This window comes from Salmo salar, chromosome 24 (assembly GCF_965601325.2).
Source record: "Salmo salar chromosome 24, fSalSal1, whole genome shotgun sequence".
Taxonomy (NCBI): Eukaryota; Metazoa; Chordata; class Actinopteri; order Salmoniformes; family Salmonidae; genus Salmo; species Salmo salar.
This window is the reverse complement of record NC_138314.1, coordinates 42547772-42568102: the sequence shown is the minus strand read 5'-3', so window position 1 is coordinate 42568102 and position 20331 is coordinate 42547772. Positions and strand designations below refer to the sequence as shown.

The following is a 20331-nucleotide window of genomic DNA, read 5'->3' as shown; positions in this document are numbered from 1 at the left end:
TTCCAACTGACCAGGTGTCCCCCTTTCCCTTCCCTTATCCAACTGACCCGGTGTCCCCCCTTCCCTTCCCTTATCCAACTGACCCGGTGTCCCCCTTTCCCTTCCCTTATCCAACTGACCCGGTGTCCCCCTTTCCCTTCCCTTATCCAACTGACCTGGTGTCCCCCCTTCCCTTCCCCAACTGACCCGGTGTCCCCCTTTCCCTTCCCTTATCCAACTGACCCGGTGTCCCCCTTTCCCTTCCCTTATCCAACTGACCCGGTGTCCCCCTTTCCCTTCCCTTATCCAACTGACCTGGTGTCCCCCTTTCCCTTCCCTTATCCAACTGACCAGGTGTCCCCCTTTCCCTTCCCTTATCCAACTGACCCGGTGTCCCCCCTTCCCTTCCCTTATCCAACTGACCAGGTGTCCCCCCTTCCCTTCCCTTATCCAACTGACCAGGTGTCCCCCTTTCCCTTCCCTTCCCCAACTGACCTGGTGTCCCCCTTTCCCTTCCCTTATCCAACTGACCAGGTGTCCCCCTTTCCCTTCCCTTATCCAACTGACCAGGTGTCCCCCCTTCCCTTCCCTTATCCAACTGACCTGGTGTCCCCCTTTCCCTTCCCTTATCCAACTGACCCGGTGTCCCCCTTTCCCTTCCCTTATCCAACTGACCCGGTGTCCCCCCTTCCCTTCCCCAACTGACCTGGTGTCCCCCTTTCCCTTCCCTTATCCAACTGACCTGGTGTCCCCCTTTCCCTTCCCTTATCCAACTGACCCGGTGTCCCCCTTTCCCTTCCCTTATCCAACTGACCCGGTGTCCCCCCTTCCCTTCCCTTATCCAACTGACCAGGTGTCCCCCCTTCCCTTCCCTTATCCAACTGACCCGGTGTCCCCCTTTCCCTTCCCTTATCCAACTGACCCGGTGTCCCCCCTTCCCTTCCCCAACTGACCAGGTGTCCCCCTTTCCCTTCCCTTATCCAACTGACCCGGTGTCCCCCTTTCCCTTCCCTTATCCAACTGACCAGGTGTCCCCCTTTCCCTTCCCTTATCCAACTGACCCGGTGTCCTCCTTTCCCTTCCCTTATCCAACTGACCCGGTGTCCCCCTTTCCCTTCCCTTATCCAACTGACCAGGTGTCCCCCTTTCCCTTCCCTTATCCAACTGACCAGGTGTCCCCCTTTCCCTTCCCTTATCCAACTGACCAGGTGTCCCCCTTTCCCTTCCCTTATCCATTAGTGAGGAAACTTCACCCTACACCTCTGCTTGCATTCATGTCTGACTTCCATGTTCAGAGGCTCCTGTAGTGGACAGGGTTGGGGGTGTCCTGTAGTGGACAGGGTTGGGGGTGTCCTGTAGTGGACAGGGTTGGGGGTGTCCTGTAGTGGACAGGGTTGGGGGTGTCCTGTAGTGGACAGGGTTGGGGGTCTCCTGTAGTGGACAGGGTTGGGGGGTCTCCTGTAGTGGACAGGGTTGGGGGGTCTCCTGTAGTGGACAGGGTTGGGGGGTCTCCTGTAGTGGACAGGGTTGGGGGGTCTCCTGTAGTGGACAGGGTTGGGGGGTCTCCTGTAGTGGACAGGGTTGGGGGGTCTCCTGTAGTGGACAGGGTTGGGGGTCTCCTGTAGTGACTGTAGTGGACAGGGTTGGGGGTCTCCTGTAATGGACAGGACAGGGTTGGGGGTCTTCTGTAGTGGACAGGGTTGGGGGTGTCCTGTAGTGGACAGGACAGGGTTGGGGGTGTCCTGTAGTGGACAGGGTTGGGGGTGTCCTGTAATGGACAGGACAGGGTTGGGGGTCTCCTATAGGTTGCAAGATCAAATCCCCGAGCTGACATGGTAAAAATCTGTCGTTCTGCCCTTGAACAAGGCAGTTAACCCACTGTTCCTAGGCTGTCATTTAAAATATTTTTTTATTTTTCTTAACTTCTTAAAGCATTGTTGTTTAAGGGCTTGTAAAGTAAGCATTTCACTGTAAGGTGTTGTATTTGGCGCATGTGACAAATTAGAATTTTGATTTGATGAATTCAGACTATTTTGAGGAAGTGCTTCTGGCTATGTTGCTATGGTGGCTCAAGAGAGACAAACAACAGTAATATTACCGCTTTCTTGTTTTCGAAGCAAAGCTCTTTAGGCGGTATGAGAGACAAATCAAATGTTATTAGTTACATGCTCCGAATATAACAGGTGTAGGTAGACCTTAGTGAAATGCTGAATATAACAGGTGTAGGTAGACCTTAGTGAAATGCTGAATATAACAGGTGTAGTAGACCTTAGTGAAATGCTGAATATAACAGGTGTAGGTAGACCTTAGTGAAATGCTGAATATAACAGGTGTAGGTAGACCTTAGTGAAATGCTGAATATAACAGGTGTAGGTAGACCTTAGTGAAATGCTGAATATAACAGGTGTAGGTAGACCTTAGTGAAATGCTGAATATAACAGGTGTAGGTAGACCTTAGTGAAATGCTGAATATAACAGGTGTAGGTAGACCTTAGTGAAATGCTGAATATAACAGGTGTAGGTAGACCTTAGTGAAATGCTGAATATAACAGGTGTAGGTAGACCTTAGTGAAATGCTGAATATAACAGGTGTAGGTAGACCTTAGTGAAATGCTGAATATAACAGGTGTAGACCTTAGTAAAATGCTGAATATAACAGGTGTAGGTAGACCTTAGTGAAATGCTGAATATAACAGGTGTAGACCTTAGTAAAATGCTGAATATAACAGGTGTAGGTAGACCTTAGTGAAATGCTGAATATAACAGGTGTAGGTAGACCTTAGTGAAATGCTGAATATAACAGGTGTAGGTAGACCTTAGTGAAATGCTGAATATAACAGGTGTAGACCTTAGTAAAATGCTTCCTTACAAGCCCTTAACCAACAATGCAGTTTAAAAAATAAGAATAAGAAATAAAAGGAACAAGTCATTAAAGAGCAGCAGTAAAATAACAATAGCGAGACTAAATACAGGGGGTACCGATGCGGGGGCACCAGTTAGTCCAGGTAATTGAGGTAATATATACATGTAGGTAGAGTTATTAAAGTGCCTATGCATAGATAATAACAGAGAGTAGCAGCGGCGTAAACACAGACTTTCACTTTACCTAGCCCAGTTCTGCTAGGAGCAAACTGAGCCTCGGTATGCGGATGCTTTACAGAATATTGTCTCCTGCCCTATGGGCCATTCTGACTCAAACAAGGCTACTTTTTATTTTATTTACTATGAACTTGAGTCGGGCAGAGATTCTGTGACGCCCAGTTCAGGGTTCAAATGTGTTGAGATGTTCAGTGCAGACGAGTGCACGCTTTTGATTGGTCGTCGGGCTGGTGAAGGATTGTTTGATTGGCTCCTGTTGACACACTGCTGCTGACTGTTGATTGCCCCTTGCTGCAGGTACATGGAGTACATGTGTGACATGATGGCTGACGAGCCCATCACCCCACACAGCAGACCCATCCTCATCCGCTCCATCACCATGACGCCCGTGCCTCTCTTCAACAAGCAGAAGAGTGGCTGCCGGCCCTTCTGCGAGGTGTACGTGGGAGAGGAGCGCGTGGCCACCACCTCCGGGGAGTACGACAAGATGAAGTAGGTCACATGATGCAGGACTTAAGTTGATTGGTCCCAAATTACACCCTATTCCCTATTTAGTGACCTACTTTCAACCAGAGTCCGTAGTGTGTTATAGACATTTCTCTCTCTCTCTCGCCCCTTCTCTCTCTCTCGCCCCTACACTCGGCAGGGACTTTAAGCTGGAGGACGGAAGGGCTGAGATCCCCTTGAACGTGACGGTGCAGGGGGATGTGCTGGTGGTCATCTACCATGCCCGCTCAACCCTGGGGGGCCGCCTTCAGGCCAAGGTAGGGGCCACAGCAGTCAGGGACGGACCCAGAGTTAGTTTACATTCAGTGAAGTTTGTTCGTGCAATTCGGTTAAATTCAGTGACAGTCCAAAGGACATGCATCCATACATCATAGTTAAATGAATGCCCTAATCAGACTTTTTGTAATGTATTGAAACGAGCTTATCCAATGAGGCCTGTTGTACTTGAGTTGCTCAAGAGATAAAGGTTGCGTTCCAGGCCCACTACATTGCGGATGTTGCATTCTATCGAACAATGGTGTGCCACATCCTGGACTGCGCCATCCAAGCATCAGGTTGCTTTATCATACGATGCGGTTAGCTGATATGTTAAACACCTATCCAGGTGTTGTGAGATCTGGCACGCGTCTGCCGTGTAGTCAGCCTGGAACCCGACCAAAGGGGTGTTTCTCTGCTACTATGAAGTCACGTGGGTGTCTTGCTGTGTGTATGTTGACTAGATGGCTTCCATGAAGATGTTCCAGGTTCAGTTTCACACAGGGTTTGTGCCCCAGAACGCCACCACGGTCAAGTTTGCAAAGTAGGTACCACCATCCATACAATCTAAGCCACTACCCTCAGTCCAGGCAGGTGCATGTATGTGTGTGATGATAGCCCAGGACACTTTTAAATCAATTGACTTGACCTCTAATTGACTTGACCTCTAATTGACTTATCTACAAACACTGCCTGAGTTCTCTGCCCTTCTCCAGAAGTGTGCACTCATTCACTCCCCCTCATGCACTTGAATGCATTGCATTGGTGCAAGCATGACTGGAGGGGGTTTCCACCATGTTGCTCACACCTGTCCTTCTGTTTTAAATTGATGATGAGGGGGAGGGGGTGGGAGTGTACGAGTTCACACTCCTGTAGAAAGGTTCGAGGTGAACGCAGCTAACTACCTCTAACCTGAGCAAGCTGCCGCATTTGTTACATTGACTAGATAACTGTCCGTCGTCGTCGGTCTTCCTCCAACAGGTATGACCTGGACGCCACTGACATCCAGGAGAAATACCCGGACCTCTTCCAGGTCCACCTGGATATGGAGGTGGATCCCTGCGACAGGCCGAGCAACAAGACTCCACCCTGGGACAACTTTGCCACTAAGGGCCTCAACCCCAAGATCCTTTTCTCCAGCCGGGACGAGCAGCAGGAGATCCTCACCAAGTTTGGTGGGTTTCACGGCTGTCTTGTCAGTCCAAAAAAGAATCTGTTGAATTTTGAAGTCCCGATGTGGCCCTCGAGGTACCTATAACTCATGTTCTGTCCCACTCCTTCCCTCCCTCTCCCATAGGCAAACCAGAGCTTCCCCGGCAACCAGGCTCTTTCTCCGGTTCTTTCTACGACACCGCGTCGCCTCCGTTGGAACAGACACCTGATAGCTCCACCATGGAAGCAGAATCTCACCAGAGCACCGATACCAATGCCAACAACTTCTTCCAGACTCTGGATTGGGATGGTATGTCTCCTGTCAACGGGCACACTTTCTAGTGCATAAACAATTGCTAAAAATACACTGCTCCAAAAAATAAAGGGAACACTAAAATAACACGTCCTATGAAATAATCTTATTAAATACTTTTTTTTTTTACATAGTTGAATGTGCTGACAACAAAATCACACAAAAATAATGAATGGAAATCCAATTGATCAACCCATGGAGGTCTGGATTTGGAGTCACACTCAAAATTAAAGTGGAAAACCACACTACAGGCTGATCCAACTTTGATGTATTGTCCTTAAAACAAGTCAAAATGAGGCTCAGTAGTGTGTGTGGCCTCCACGTGCCTGTATGACCTCCCTACAACGCCTGGGCATGCTCCTGATGAGGTGGCGGATGGTCTCCTGAGGGATCTCCTCCCAGACCTGGACTAAAGCATCCGCCAACTCCTGGACAGTGTGGTGCAACGTGGCGTTGGTGGATGGAGCGAGACATGATGTCCCAGATGTGCTCAATTGGATTCAGGTCTGGGGAACGGGCGGGCCAGTCCATAGCATCAATGCCTTCCTCTTGCAGGAACTGCTGACACACTGCAGCCACATGAGGTCTAGTATTGTCTTGCATTAGGAGGAACCCAGGGCCAACCGCACCAGCATATGGTCTCACAAGGGGTCTGAGGATCTCATCTCGGTACCTAATGGCAGTAAGGCTACCTCTGGCGAGCACATGGAGGGCTGTGCGGCCCCCCAAAGAAATGCCACCCTACACCATGACTGACCCACCGCCAAACCGGTCATGCTGGAGGATGTTGCAGGCAGCAGAACGTTCTCCACGGCGTCTCCAGACTCTGTCACGTCTGTCACATGTGCTCAGTGTGAACCTGCTTTTATCTGTGAAGAGCACAGGGCGCCAGTGGCGAATTTGCCAATCTTGGTGTTCTCTGGCAAATGCCAAACGTCCTGCACGGTGTTGGGCTGTAAGCACAACCCCCACCTGTGGACGTCGGGCCCTCATACCACCGTCATGGAGTCTGTTTCTGACCGTTTGAGCAGACACATGCACATTTGTGGCCTGCTGGAGGTCATTTTGCAGGGCTCTGGCAGTGCTCCTCCTGCTCCTGATGTACTGGCCTGTCTCCTGGTAGCGCCTCCATGCTCTGGACACTACGCTGACAGACACAGCAAACCTTCTTGCCACAGCTCGCATTGATGTGCCATCCTGGATGAGCTGCACTACCTGAGCCACTTGTGTGGGTTGTAGACTCCGTCTCATGCTTCCATTAGAGTGAAAGCACCGCCAGCATTCAAAGTGACCAAAACATCAGCCAGGAAGCATAGGAACTGAGAAGTGGTCTGTGGTCACCGCCTGCAGAACCACTCCTTTATTGGGGGTGTCTTGCTAATTGCTTATCATTTCCACCTGTTGTCTATTCCATTTGCACAACAGCATGTGAAATTTATTGTCAATCAGTGTTGCTTCCCAAGTGGACAGTTTGATTTCACAGAAGTGTGATTGACTTGGAGTTACATTGTGTTGTTTAAGTGTTCCCTTTATTTTTTTGAGCAGTGTAGTTATTTTGATTCTCTTTGCAAGGGCCATCTGCATGTTAGCTGGTTGATTGTATTGAATAATGATAATTATTTGTGCCCACCTGGTCTCCCATGTCTAAATCAGTCCTTGATATGAGGAGAATGACAATCAGCAGTGGAAGGTTCCGGGTCCAGATTATAATACTCCTGCCCTAAGCCTTTTTTGACGAGTCTATGTCACGTAGATGGGAGTGGACATGGAGCGGACGCTTCGGACAGCCTGGGAGGCACCATTGACGACCAGGACGAGCTCAGTGACGCCTCCGTGGACGAGGAGTCTTTCTCCGGCCTGGCTGGCGAACCCCTCTCCAGGGAGCCTAGCGAGTCCCTGTTCAACGCTGAGTTCCAGGCTGCCCCCACACCCCAGGAGTCCCCGGGGCCCAGTGACACGGCTGACCTGCTGGGCCTCACCTCTGACCTCAGCTCCACCGCCCCCCCACAACCCGCCACGGCAGCAGGCGGCATGAAGGCTTCGTCTAGTAACAGTGACCTTCTCAACGACCTGTTTGCCCCCACGCCCAGCAGCAACGCTCGGCAGGGCAGCTCCAACAACCTGGTTGGGGACGGAGGTGCCCAGGAGGACCTCTTCTTCAGTAACCCTGCTGCACCACAAGACTCGGCCACCCCCAAACGTAAGCGTCTTAACGATGTGTCCCCTTTCTGCCTTGGTGTCAGTAGAAGTTGTAGCATATTACTCTTTCCATCGTTTTCATGCAGCCGATCCCCTCTGACACGCATTTCTGGCTATTTTTGTCCCACAGCAATGAATGACCTGTTTGACCTGTTCGGGATGGGATCTTCGTCCAGTCAGTCCGGACCCGACCTGTTTGGGGACCTGCTGAGCTCCGACACCAACACTAACCCCCCGCCCACCTCCAACTCCAGCCTTTTCAACCTCAGTAAGACACCAGTAATATGTATAAGAATAGAACTACAACTCCCATGTCCACTTCCATTCATTTAACGTTGTCTCTCGACAGACAAGCTGACCAACAATCCCCCTAAGATGACTTCGTCCGCCAGCCAACCAGACCTGCTTGGAGGGTGGGACAGCTGGGCATCGAGTGGGAGCATGGCCGCCGCCTCCTCCCATAAGCCAGCCTTCCCAGGTAGGTCGTAGGTCCTGGGGCTGTTAGTCTAGGATTTAACACCGTAACAACTGTAGCAGATATGCACTGAGTTTTTTTTTTCCTCTTGGATTTCCAGCTCCCGGAGTGTCTTCCTTCTCCAAAGCAAAGTCTCAGAGCTTCGACCCGTTTGCAGACTTGGGAAAACTGGGTCCTACGCTGCCAGGTAAAACAGACCCCAGTGACTCCTGGTACCATGTTACACTTAGACAGTGGGCTTTACTATCCATGTTCTGTAAATCAGTTATCATCATGTATATAAATCTTTTAGTTCCAGGTTCCTCCAGTGGCAGTTTCTCAGGCCCAGGCTTCAACCCTAAGAGTGGGGCCTCCTCAAAGAGTGCTGGGCAGCCGTGGCAGCAGTCTGGCCGGCCCGCCGCTGGGCAAAGCAAGCCCTGGATGGCCCCCAGTGCCTCCGCCCCCAAAGCCCAGCCACCCAAGCCTGCTCCCCAGCCAGCCAAACCCAACTACAACCTTAACTTCAGTGTGATCGGGGGCCGAGAGGAGAGAGGCGTCAGGGGCCCAGGATTTGGTGAGACAACCAATCACGTCACTATCTGAGCATGTCTAATTAGTGACAGCCTCTGTGTAGAAAACCCGGTCTCCCTCTTTCTTTCCCCATCTAATTGAGGGTCTTTGCACTGTGACTATATGTTCCAGGTCCAAAACCCAAAGTCAAAGAGGATGACTTTGAAGACCTGCTCTCCACTCAGGGTTTTGCCTCCAAGCTATCTGACAAGAGTGGGCCCAGGACCATCGCAGAGATGAGGAAACAGGAGCTCTCAAAGAACATGGACCCCCTCAAACTGCAGGTAGCACCAGCATGCCCCCTCCCAAATATACAGAAGGGCCTCCTTCTTGGACACAGATTACCTTGGCCAGGACTGAGATTCTCCATTTCTAATGCTTTTCAGTCCAAGGGTGTATTCACTAGGAAGTAAACGGAAGTAAACAAGACGTGGAGGGACCTACCTACATTTGTCCAATAATATTTGATTGATTTAATTGAACAAGTTTTCCATTTCACAGTGCTTTGCTACAGAGTGCACTAATGAATACACCCCAGGAGTAGGCTCAGTCCTCGTCCGGGAAACTGTCCCTTGGTGTATGTATCTCTACACTGGGAGATGGTTAATTCTATGCGTGTATATTTCTAGTTGAGTTTTAAATCTTTGAACCTGTTCTGAGGGATTCTGGTTTGTGATCCTTGTTCCAACCAAGATCCTGGATTGGATTGAGGGGAAGGAGCGGAACATTCGGGCCCTCCTCTCCACGCTTCATACAGTCCTGTGGGAGGGCGAGACGCGCTGGAAGCCCGTAAACATTGCAGACCTAGTCACTCCAGACCAGGTGAAGAGGTACTACAGGAAAGCTGCGCTGGTGGTGCACCCTGATAAGGTAACATCAATGTGATTTTACACACAATTAAATAGGTCTATCGGTTAGTCACAATTGCCTCAACTCACCCTGTGGTGAATGCATGCTCTTTGTGTACGGCTGAAGACTGATTGCTGTAGATGAATGGCTGGGATTAAAGTTTAGTATCGTGGGCTTGAAAGCAATGTCAATTTCTTTATCTCTGAACGCTAACCGCACTTGAAACTCGTTCATTGCAGGCCGCCGGAAAGCCCTACGAAGATTACGCTACACTGATCTTCATGGAGCTCAACGACGCCTGGTCCGAGTTTGAGAACCAAGGCAGCAAAGCCCTCTTCTAAGACTCACTGGATGGGGCCCATATTGGGTCCTTGAGGGTTGCCCCCCCCCCCCACCTTAGAGAGGTCTGCCAACCCTCCTGCCGTTGAGAAAAAGGCACCTTACTTTAATTCTCATCTGCAGTTCAACATCATTGCCCATTTAAAAGACACTGCCACCACATGCAAAGGGTGGCATGGGTGGAAGACCAGTGGTTCAGAAGCTTGGAAGATCGGAGGGATGGATATGACGACAGACACAATCACTGAGAAGACCAGATGATCACCAACCAGGCTCCATCCATTCGGAAATGTGGGGACTGTATGGCCACTGGACCCCTTAGACTTTGTTGCTGTGGACACGGCTCTATTCCTTTACACTCCTTGGACAGACCTTTCTGCATCGTTCTTTCTTTCCGAGAGACCAAGAGTTCATGCTGTTGTTGCTTCTTGACAGAACCATTGTCCCACTAACAGACTCCTCCTTCCTCCACAAGCCCTCTACCGTAAGCGCCTTGCTCTGCGGATGGCAAAAAAATTACGCTTGCTCATAACTCCACCCCCCACCCCCCCCCCCCCCCCCCCCCCCCCCCCCCCCCCCGGCAACATAGGAGACAAATAGAGAATATAGGGATTTCATCTGGTTGCTATTTGCCATGTGGAATTGTGCAATATGTTTGGTCTTTTTTGTTTTCTCCGTCAATGATAGTCCTCACTTAAGTGTAAATATTTTGTCAATGATGTGGTTCTTTAGGTAGATGGTGAGAGGCCGAAACACAGAGGTGTGTTTGTTGCTTAAGGACGGTAGCTCACCACCTCGCTCTCTCTACCAGTAGATCATCATGCCTTTCTTTTCCAATGGTCTTGTGTTAATTCCACTTATTACACAAAAGGTTTACAGGGAGTTTTCATTGCAACCCTCCATTTTGTGTTTCATAGCTGTTGTTTTTCTCTTTACTTTAAAATGACCTCCTGATAGCCTCCTGAAGCTTTTTGTGTAATATTTTTTTTTTTTTACATTTTACCTCATGGACCGATTTAAAACACCTATTTTCTTATTGTTGTGGGGTATCATAAGTATCCATGACATTTAATTGCAGAACTTAATAAATAAAAAATAATATATGAATTGAATGTCTTGAATGCGATGGAGGGAATGGGCATTTATAGGTGGTCTCATGACAGTTGTTTTGCCGAGCTGAAATCATTCCGAGGCGTCTTAACGTGAATGTGTTTTTATATGTAGCTTCTGTTTTAGTCTTGCTTCCTTCTGTGTAACTTTTGTTTTTATTTGACAGTGGGATCCTCACTTTTTTCCCCTCCCTATTTCTACGTTTGAGTTATTTAGCTCTTATCCAGAGCAATTTACATGAGCACTTAGGGTTAGGGTTGCCTAACTTAGGGTTAGGGTTGCTCTAGGGCACATCGACAGTCTCTGGGATTCAAACCAGCAACTTTCCAGTTACTGGCCCGACCAGTTTTTTTTCTCTCACTTATTCGTCTCTGGGATTCAAACTAGCAACTTTCCAGTTACTGGCCCAACTCTCTTAACGGCTAGGCTACCTGCCACCCATCCCATGACCGGGATCATTGATTCTGTTCATTCCCCACCTATTGAAACCTTATTTTGGGATTCCAGTAACACTATGGCTGTGTTTACAGTCAATCCAATTCAGATATTTTGTCCAATTATTTGCAAATGGGCAGATCTGATTGGTCGAAAGACCAATTAGTGGATAAAGATCAGAATTGGGCTGCCTGTGTAAATGCAGCCTATAAGGGTATACTTGATTGTAAGGCTACCATTTTGAATAGACCTAATTTTGACAGTATCATGTTAGTACACTATAAGGAGAAAGAAATCCTACTCAACCAAATTAAAATATGAATGTAGATTTCAGTAGAGAAATAAAAAGGTTTTGATCAGAGGCATGAAAAGACTGAAGTGGATGGTATTTCGATATGAGGAGATGGATGAGAAAGGGTTCATGTTATGTGAAGAGCTGGCCATTGATATTAACTGAGTTTTCAAAGATCAAGGTATTTCAAAGTGACAATATTATGATGGGGTTTCTGAAAATTGCGGTGAAAGAAATGTGGTTTTGATTACCATGGAGTATTCTTGAGACAAGTTGTGAAAATAATTGTTACAAAATCAATGGCCATTTTACTAATGGTTGTAAAGCCTTTAAATGGTTTTGCTTATCATGTTTGTCCTTTAATGCAGACTAAGAGGGATATTGATTATACATTCAGATAGTGCTGTGAGCCTTTTATAGAAAAATACATCTGATCATCCCCATTTGTTGCTAACCATTGAGCTTCTTTATTATTAAAGTCACATGTTGGTATTACAGAATGATTGACATTGAATATGGTGCACTGATTTTGAGAGAATGTTGACTCCCGTGATGTGTGCATCAGTGAAAAGCTTCAGTAGAAATGTTTACCCATGAGTAAGACAAATAAGTAAAAAATCTCAATTTTTTTCTGATTACAAGCATCAGCTGCTGAATGCAACTGACCAGTGTGATCGATGAACCATCAAACTTCCCAATTTGTTAACATATCCAGGTAATAAACATAACCCACATATGTTAGGCCGTAAATTTAATTCCACATGGACTCTGGACCACCACCATTCTAAAACGGAGGTTCCTTCCTGTTGACAGTTACATTTCCAATATTTTTTCTTCCCTTCTGTTTCTGGAATGACATTTATGACCATTAAAACACAATCATGAAAAAGTGTCGTCTTGCATTATTCTCTGTGATTTCCCAGGAAAATCAGGTATTGTCCTATCATCTGGTAAATTGTAATTGACAGTAATAATTTCGTTCATATCAAAGGGATAGTTTGAGATTTTGGCAATGAAGCCATTTTTATCTACTTCCCCAGAGTCGGATGAACCAGAAACCGCTACAGTTAGCATTGCCTCGTGAAACTACCTCTAACTTCCTTCATACTGCACAAAGAAACATAAAAATGCTAACCACGAAGGTATTCTGTTGCAGCTAGTGATATTTGTTTTACATACAAAAAATATTTTAGTTTTTTTCCCCTAGAAAATAAAAATGCAGATCGCCAGCAGTACCCGAGTTTGAAAACCTATGGCCTACGGCACACACACTTGTCATTTATCAATGGGCCCATTCCTTGCAGAAACAATGAAATCTAATTGAATGTATAGTATCCATTATTATGTTAGTTATAGCTTTGATAATACTAGGCTTGGCAACTGATTATGTCGTCTCAGATAATCAAAGATAACCATCGAAGATGCGTAGTGGGTTTGCCCACAGCTGCTACAACTCTAACATAGCCTACTTCCTAAAACAGTCTAATATTAACCTAGCTAGCTAGTACACCATTAACAAAAATGTGTATAATATCGACATTTAGTTAGCTGTAAATAGAAGGCTCTGGCCAATCAATACCTAGCTAATAGCTTGCTTCCTTACACATTTTCTGGGCTACATAGCCATAGGCTATACATCTACCCATACAAAGTGCAACAGCTGAAAAACCTCTCGAGTCACTTTTTTATTTATAATTTCCGTGGTTATATTCCGATCCTAAAAAGAAAATAAGTGATACTTTAGTTAAGAGGTTCTGCAGACAAACCCTTTGTTTGGTTTGCCATGGTTTTTCAAAATAAAAGACCGCGCGGCACACTTTTACAATATTTTACACTAGCTACTTGGGAAAGCTATTAGGTAGTTATTTCCTTTAGCGCTACTTTCCTTTTCCATATCACGGTCTTAATCTGTATGTGCTATTTCACAATAGGCAGTAGCTTTCTCTTTTCAAATGAGTAATGAAATGCACATCCAGTGGGATGAATCTGCGGAATTTACGTCTTGCGGGACATGTTTCCAGACGATCTGCTGGAAAGGTGGAACACTTCCTTTGTTGCTGCCGCTGCTTTTTTGTGTCTGTTTCTTATTTCGCATCACGACAGCAGCGTTACGGTCCCGGTTGTATGGTTTGCCTTAAAAATAAAACTCTGCCGTAAAACGCTGTGCATATGACATAAAATCAATAATGTTTGTAGCTTTGCAAAGTACATCATTTAAAAACGATGTTACAAAATTATAACTACATCTGAAAAAAAGAGAATGACTGCCTTATTTTTTTATTTAACCTTTATTTAACTAGGCAAGTCAGTTAAGAAACAAATTCGTATTTACAATGACGGCCTGGCAAAAGGCCTCCTGCGGGAAATGGGATGATCTTTCTTTTTTTTTAAATGACATTTATATAAGATAAATAATATTATAAGGTGGAGCACATTGAGAAATAGCTGGAGCTTAAAGCAAAATTCAACCCAAAATTATTTCTGTGATGATTTCTCTATTTAATAATATTCTACAGACCCTACTGATCTACCACTAGAAAAATCGTGTTTTATGTAATGAATTGTAATGAAGTAATTTGCTTTGGAATATGTTTTAAAAACCCAAATGTAATGCGAATGTCACTTAAATATGATGAATTGTTCATGTTTAGATTCATACGTCATTGTTCAGGACACTTTTCTACAATTACGTGGGAGACTTTTATTTAGAAAATGTCCGTGACCCGGAAGTACTTTTTTTGGTGTTGCCGACGAGACGCTGAACTGCTTGGAGATTGGGGAGATGTGCCAGAGGGTAGCAAGAGAAATGGAGTTTAATTAAAGTAACGGACGGACACTTTGACACAAAAGGAAGGGGTACTTCAGATACAAGGATATCTAACTAAACGCAAGAGACGGGGAGAAATCACGATTAGCTCAAAATATTTTAATTCAAAGCCAACGCACTTGAAATGAAGCTATTGAAACCAAGTTGGGTCAGTCACAATGGTAAGCATTTGAATCACGGTTGTGCTGGAATGAATAATAGTTGTTGACTGAATCTTGACCCAAGACAAGTTGCGCTTCTGTTGTTGTTATTTTTTTTTGGGGGGGGGGGGGGGGGGGTAGCTAGCTAGCTAGCTAGCTGACGTTACTCATTCCTTTGTAAACTATAGCTACAAAGGGCAAGGCACAACGCTCTCTTGAATGAGCCATGCGCTAAGGCGCTAATGTTAGCTAGTTAGCCATCTGTTTTTATTTGTTATTAAGTTTAGCCTGTAAGCATATTCCACAAAGCAGTAAGTAGATAGCAGTTGTTTCAAAACACCCAAATGCAGGCTGCCAGTATTCATTATAGACCGTGTCAACAGCTGGGTTGTATTTATTACTCGGATTCTGTTGCAAAACGTTTTGCAACAGAAACCGTTTATTCCAGACACTTATCAACGTGCAACAGAATCTGCGTAATGAATACACCCCCTGGTGTTCTGAATCAGGCATGTTAGCCATCTACAGCATTTTGATGACATGCTTGTTAATACAATTGAAATCACGTCTGCTTCTCAGGGAAACCAATATTTTCTGTTGACATCCATCCTGATGGAACAAAGTTTGCCACGGGTGGCCAGGGTAAGGTCCTTCATTACTAAGCCTTATAACGGTATAACTGTTAGGGTTACATTTAAACAATACACCTCACTAAACAGTACAAGCGTAAAGTACTGTTTGACCATTTTCTCAAGCATACAATAATAATCAATACACTATGCACCTTTGTTTTACACTTTAATAAGGAGATCAGTTCAATGGTACTGAGTTGTGTTTGTGTGCCATGTGTTGCAGGAGAGGACTCTGGGAAGGTTGTCATATGGAACATGGCTCCAGTGCTCCGAGAGGAGGACGAGAAGAACGTGAACATCCCCAAGATGCTCTGCCAGATGGACAATCACTTAGGTGCTTCTTCTCTCACTGATGTTTGGTGTCTGCTGCTCAGAACTGACTGACAATAGAGAGACGAACCATATGTCTGCTGCTCAGATCTGACTGACAATAGACAGACGAACCATATGTCTGCTGCTCAGAACTCACTGACAATAGAGAGACGAACCATATGTCTGCTGCTCAGATCTGACTGACAATAGAGAGACGAACCATATGTCTGCTGCTCAGATCTGACTGACAATAGAGAGACGAACCATATGTCTGCTGCTCAGATCTGACTGACAATAGAGACAAACCATATGTCGGCATGTTTTTAATCTGACAAAAAAAACTGCATACAAGAGGTTCTCTGGGGGTGAAGTTTCAGCCTCTCTCAATCCTAACCTTAACCATTAGTGGGGGAAATGCACAACTGTCTCAAGATCAGTGTCTAGGGGCAAATTCACTCAACACCACAAGCGGTGGATCACTTCTGTGTGAACTAAAACAGGTGTTTTGTTGATTTCTTTGTTTTAGCCTGTGTGAACTGTGTCCGCTGGTCAAACACCGGGCTTTACCTGGCCTCCGGAGGAGATGACAAGCTGGTCATGGTGTGGAAGAGAGCTGCGTATGTAACACACACCCACCTAATCACATGCTGTGTTTGGTTGATATTTTCCTGTAATATTGTGCCATTGCAACTCACCATGTAAGTCACTCGCATCAAACTCATTCCCCTAGAGAGGCGGGTGTCTGCGGGTTTTCGCTCCTCTCTTGTACTTGCTTAACGAATTAAGGTCACTTGTTAGTAAGGAAAGGAAAAACCAAAAAACAGCCGTCACTAGGCCCTCCATGGAATGAGTTTGACACCCCTGATGTAAGTGTTCTTTGATTTTGTGTGTTCACTTGAACAGCTTCATTGGACCGAGTACTGTATTTGGGTCCAGCAGTAAATTGGCCAACGTGGAACAGTGGCGCTGTGTCACCATACTGAGAAACCACACAGGGGGTAAGTTGTCTGCTCTATGGAAAGATGGACAGCTCACATAATGCTCTGCATTACATTGACAGTCGTTTGCCTTTGGGCACATCCCGTCTGTGTTTTCAGATGTCATGGATGTGGCGTGGTCCCCTCACGACGTGTGGTTAGCCTCCTGCAGTGTGGACAACACCATTGTGATCTGGAATGCTCGCAAATTCCCAGGTGCGAGCCAAACGAGAACCATTGTTTTTTTGTTGTATTTGTGAGTTATTTCTCACACAACCTTGTTCATCTTCCCTCCAGAGATAGTGGCGTCGCTGAAGGGCCACACAGGCCTGGTGAAGGGGCTGACGTGGGACCCTGTAGGGAAGTACATCGCCTCCCAGGCTGACGACCACAGCCTGAAGGTGTGGAGGACCATGGACTGGCAGCAGGAGACCAACATCACCAAGCCCTTCAACGAGGTGAGCTCCACTCTGCCAAGCTGACAACCCTCCACACAACACAGTTAGGCTGTATTCATCAGTGCCAACTGTAGCAAGTCACTTTGCAATGGTAAATGTTTTGCAACAAAAAATGAGATGTGCCCACAGGCGCACGACTGTCAACATAACGGTCGCCGTCAATATTGGCTGATCCCTGGCCGTGACCCCGCTTTCCGAGGTTGTCTCGGGGGGAGTGGGATATGCAAAAAACAAATGTCAAATCCACACATGTATAATACACACTTGTACATGTGTGAAATAGGACAAATGTAAGCACCCACCATGGCTTGTATTTAGTTCCTATTGAGGAGATCCCAGCTCTCACTCCCTTCTCAGGTTTGATGTTTGTCATTTCTGTTGCCCCAACTCATTGACCACTAACTCCCTGTTCTCTGCTCCTCTCTGTGTTGTTGACCAGTGTGGGGGGACCACCCACGTACTGCGCCTCAGCTGGTCTCCCGACGGACAGTACCTGGTGTCAGCCCACGCTATGAACAACTCCGGGCCCACCGCTCAGATCATTGAGAGGGACGGCTGGAAGACCAACATGGACTTTGTGGGCCACCGCAAGGCTGTCACTGTTGTGGTGAGGGCCAGTGATCAATCAATTAAATGTATTTTATAACGTCCTTTTTACATTAGCGCTTGTCACAAAGTGCTTTACAGATATCCAGCTTAAAACCACAATCAGCAAGCAATGCAGAGCACAGTGGCTAGGAAAACACTCCCTGGAAGGCAGGAACTTAGAGGAACCAGGCTCAGAGGAGTGGCCAGAGGCAGAAACCTAGAGAGGAACCAGGCTCAGAGGAGTGGCCAGAGGCAGAAACCTAGAGAGGAACCAGGCTCAGAGGAGTGGCCAGTCCTCTTCTGTGGACTCTGAATAATGTTAATGGGTTCTTTCTTTTGGACTCCACCTGGAATCCCTTACAACATATTATTGATTTTGTATTTTTGTACATTGCCCTGAGAACTTACATGTTAGGCTTTCTGGTAAACACTCTTATTCTTATAATGGTGATAGTGGATATTGTCTAGGAATCTGAGTAATACTGCTATATGTGCAAACACTTTCCAAAGCGTGTTGTCACAGCAACATGCTATTATTAAACACGTTTGGAGGAAAGATCCTTCCACAAGCTTGCAGACGCTGACATAAGCTTAGAGAGGGCACAATTGGGATGGCATTTCAGCTCTAGAATCACTCTCATCCGTCAGGCTCCCAATCACCTCCTCTCTCTGTCTCTCTCTCAGAAATTCAACCCCAAAATCTTCAAAAAGAAACAGAGGAATGGGAGTTCTCCCAAGCCCAGCTGTCCCTACTGCTGCTGTGCTGTGGGAAGCAAAGACCGCTCCCTCTCCGTTTGGGTAAGAACCGTCGTTCTATGTCATAGACATTACAACCAGTATATAGTGATAGCTTTGATGTCATCCACGTATTCCTACGTAAAACTCCCGATGGCGCCTGAAGTATTTGAATTTGAAGTGCAAGGATCATGGTCGACGTAGTCATTTTCATCAACCAGGAGCCTCCTCGTAGCCTGCTGGTCTGTGTCAGTATGTAGTCCTGTGTGATGACAGAATAGATCGCTACTTAATTAAATATCTTGATTCGTAGCCAACTTTAAAATAATTCACGTGGGGATCGAACTTGATCATAATCAGTTCCTTTTAGAGCCCAAAACAGGGGCCCTACATTTATTTGGTTTGGCCCTTCTTGCGATCATAATTTACATAGGCTGTCTAGAGCAAAGCAGGGCTTTTGGCAGCGCTAGGTTGCTACGCTAGTGACTTCACGCTCTAGACTGGACACTGGGGGGCCTGGTCTGTGTACAGGATCTGTCAGATGATTATCCTTCATACCTCATTCAAACGGACATATCCACTAGCAAAAAAATGGTTTTTGTTGTATTGATTGTTTTAATTGCATTTAATCTATTCACACATTTTAGACCGATAGTGAGACCCACCCTCCATCAATGTGTCTTGACAGCAGTATGTGTACATGTGGAGGTCTCTGTAAAATCCCCAACAACATATTTGACAGATCTATAATGAACTGTACCAACTCTGTTTTGTGTGTGGGCGTACCTCTCCATTTTCAGCTGACGTCTCTGAAGCGCCCTCTAGTGGTGATCCACGACCTGTTTGATAAATCCATCATGGACATCTCATGGTGAGAGCACCCCCCCCCCACAACCCTCACAGAATGAATCTACTTTGACATATAATACATGTCTTTAGAGACTGATAGTCTGTTTCTTAGCCGGCGTGCCAGTCTGTTTCTTAGCCGGCGTGCCAGTCTGTTTCTTAGCCGGCGTGCCAGTCTGTTTCTTAGCCGGCGTGCCAGTCTGTTTCTTAGCCGGCGTGCCAGTCTGTTTCTTAGCCGGCGTGCCAGTCTGTTTCTCAGCCGGCGTGCTAGTCTCTTTCTTAGCCTGGGTTTGATGATATTAGTTTTCTCCAAAGTCTAGGGAGAAACGGGTGGGAACGCTGTTAGTTACAGTGTGTGGTGGCGTTTTGCTTCCTGTTCCACTTAGGACCCTGAATGGGCTGGGTATCTTGGTGTGCTCCATGGACGGTACAGTGGCATACCTCAACTTCTCTCAGGACGAGCTCGGGGACCCCCTCAACGAGGACGAGAAGGTCAGCCAATTGCTAATGTCCTTTGACGTGACCCAACCAGTGTTGAGGTCAATACCACAACTTCAATTCTCTCTTTCTGTACATTCTCTGTAAATATAAAGTTTCCCCCAAAAGCTTTACAGCGAAGGTGGCAATTATATTTCTCACAACAGCCCAGAACACTTCTAGAACAGAAAAGTGCTTAGTTTAGCAAATTTCAGTTCACATATACTTTTTCTCCCCCTGCTGTGGCACTGGGCCGTCACGTTAGCTTTCAAGAAACTCCCCCCAGATCTAGAAGATATTTGTCTAGTGGACTATGAGATGATCTTCTAGCTAGCTAACACTCCTCCATCCAGAACGCCATCCACCAGAACATCTATGGTAAGAGCCTGGCCATCACCACCGAGGCCCAACTCTCCACCACCATCATCGAGAACCCGGAGATGCTCAAGTACCAGCAGGAGAGGCAGCGTGCAGAGCAGGCCAACCACAGGATGACCCACGAGGCCCAGGCCCACAAACTCACCAGCGTGGTCAACGGAGAGTCCCTGGAGGACATCCGCAAGGTAGGATGGGCCAGCTAGTTTCCCCTATGTACAGATCTAGGATCAGCTCCCACAATCCTAACTATGAGTGGGGAATCTGCAAAACTGACCCAAGATCAGCATCTAGGGCAGGGGTGACATCCGCAAGGTAGGACAGGCTGGTATGAGGGTTTGGGTCAATTCGAGAAAATTCAAATAGACTGAAATTACAATTCTCTTCAATGCTTTTAACGAGGAACATTTG

At 46.6% G+C, this 20331-nt stretch overlaps 2 protein-coding genes across 3 annotated transcripts in view; both read left to right on the top strand.

The window, feature by feature from the left end:
* gak (cyclin G associated kinase) overlaps nucleotides 1–12442 on the top strand; it is a 44250-nt gene extending 31808 nt beyond the window's left edge. For both annotated transcript variants that reach the window (XM_014172641.3, XM_014172640.3), the window contains 13 exons: nucleotides 3376–3570; nucleotides 3725–3842; nucleotides 4305–4384; nucleotides 4822–5015; nucleotides 5138–5302; nucleotides 7059–7505; nucleotides 7635–7772; nucleotides 7854–7982; nucleotides 8080–8166; nucleotides 8272–8532; nucleotides 8661–8812; nucleotides 9222–9398; nucleotides 9617–12442. In XM_014172641.3, the coding sequence (XP_014028116.1) occupies nucleotides 3376–3570; nucleotides 3725–3842; nucleotides 4305–4384; nucleotides 4822–5015; nucleotides 5138–5302; nucleotides 7059–7505; nucleotides 7635–7772; nucleotides 7854–7982; nucleotides 8080–8166; nucleotides 8272–8532; nucleotides 8661–8812; nucleotides 9222–9398; nucleotides 9617–9718 (2245 nt within the window). In that variant the 3' untranslated portion in view covers nucleotides 9719–12442. The remainder of the gene's footprint in view (nucleotides 1–3375; nucleotides 3571–3724; nucleotides 3843–4304; nucleotides 4385–4821; nucleotides 5016–5137; nucleotides 5303–7058; nucleotides 7506–7634; nucleotides 7773–7853; nucleotides 7983–8079; nucleotides 8167–8271; nucleotides 8533–8660; nucleotides 8813–9221; nucleotides 9399–9616) is intronic.
* A 1666-nt stretch (nucleotides 12443–14108) lies between these two features.
* Nucleotides 14109–20331, top strand: part of hira (histone cell cycle regulator a) — a 36482-nt gene continuing 30259 nt past the window's right edge. The window contains exons 1-12 of the mRNA XM_014172642.3: nucleotides 14109–14541; nucleotides 15100–15162; nucleotides 15376–15486; nucleotides 15991–16081; nucleotides 16368–16462; nucleotides 16562–16657; nucleotides 16739–16899; nucleotides 17339–17506; nucleotides 18172–18285; nucleotides 19023–19093; nucleotides 19455–19560; nucleotides 19899–20108. Coding sequence (XP_014028117.1) covers nucleotides 14505–14541; nucleotides 15100–15162; nucleotides 15376–15486; nucleotides 15991–16081; nucleotides 16368–16462; nucleotides 16562–16657; nucleotides 16739–16899; nucleotides 17339–17506; nucleotides 18172–18285; nucleotides 19023–19093; nucleotides 19455–19560; nucleotides 19899–20108 — 1323 coding nt within the window. The 5' untranslated portion in view covers nucleotides 14109–14504. The remainder of the gene's footprint in view (nucleotides 14542–15099; nucleotides 15163–15375; nucleotides 15487–15990; nucleotides 16082–16367; nucleotides 16463–16561; nucleotides 16658–16738; nucleotides 16900–17338; nucleotides 17507–18171; nucleotides 18286–19022; nucleotides 19094–19454; nucleotides 19561–19898; nucleotides 20109–20331) is intronic.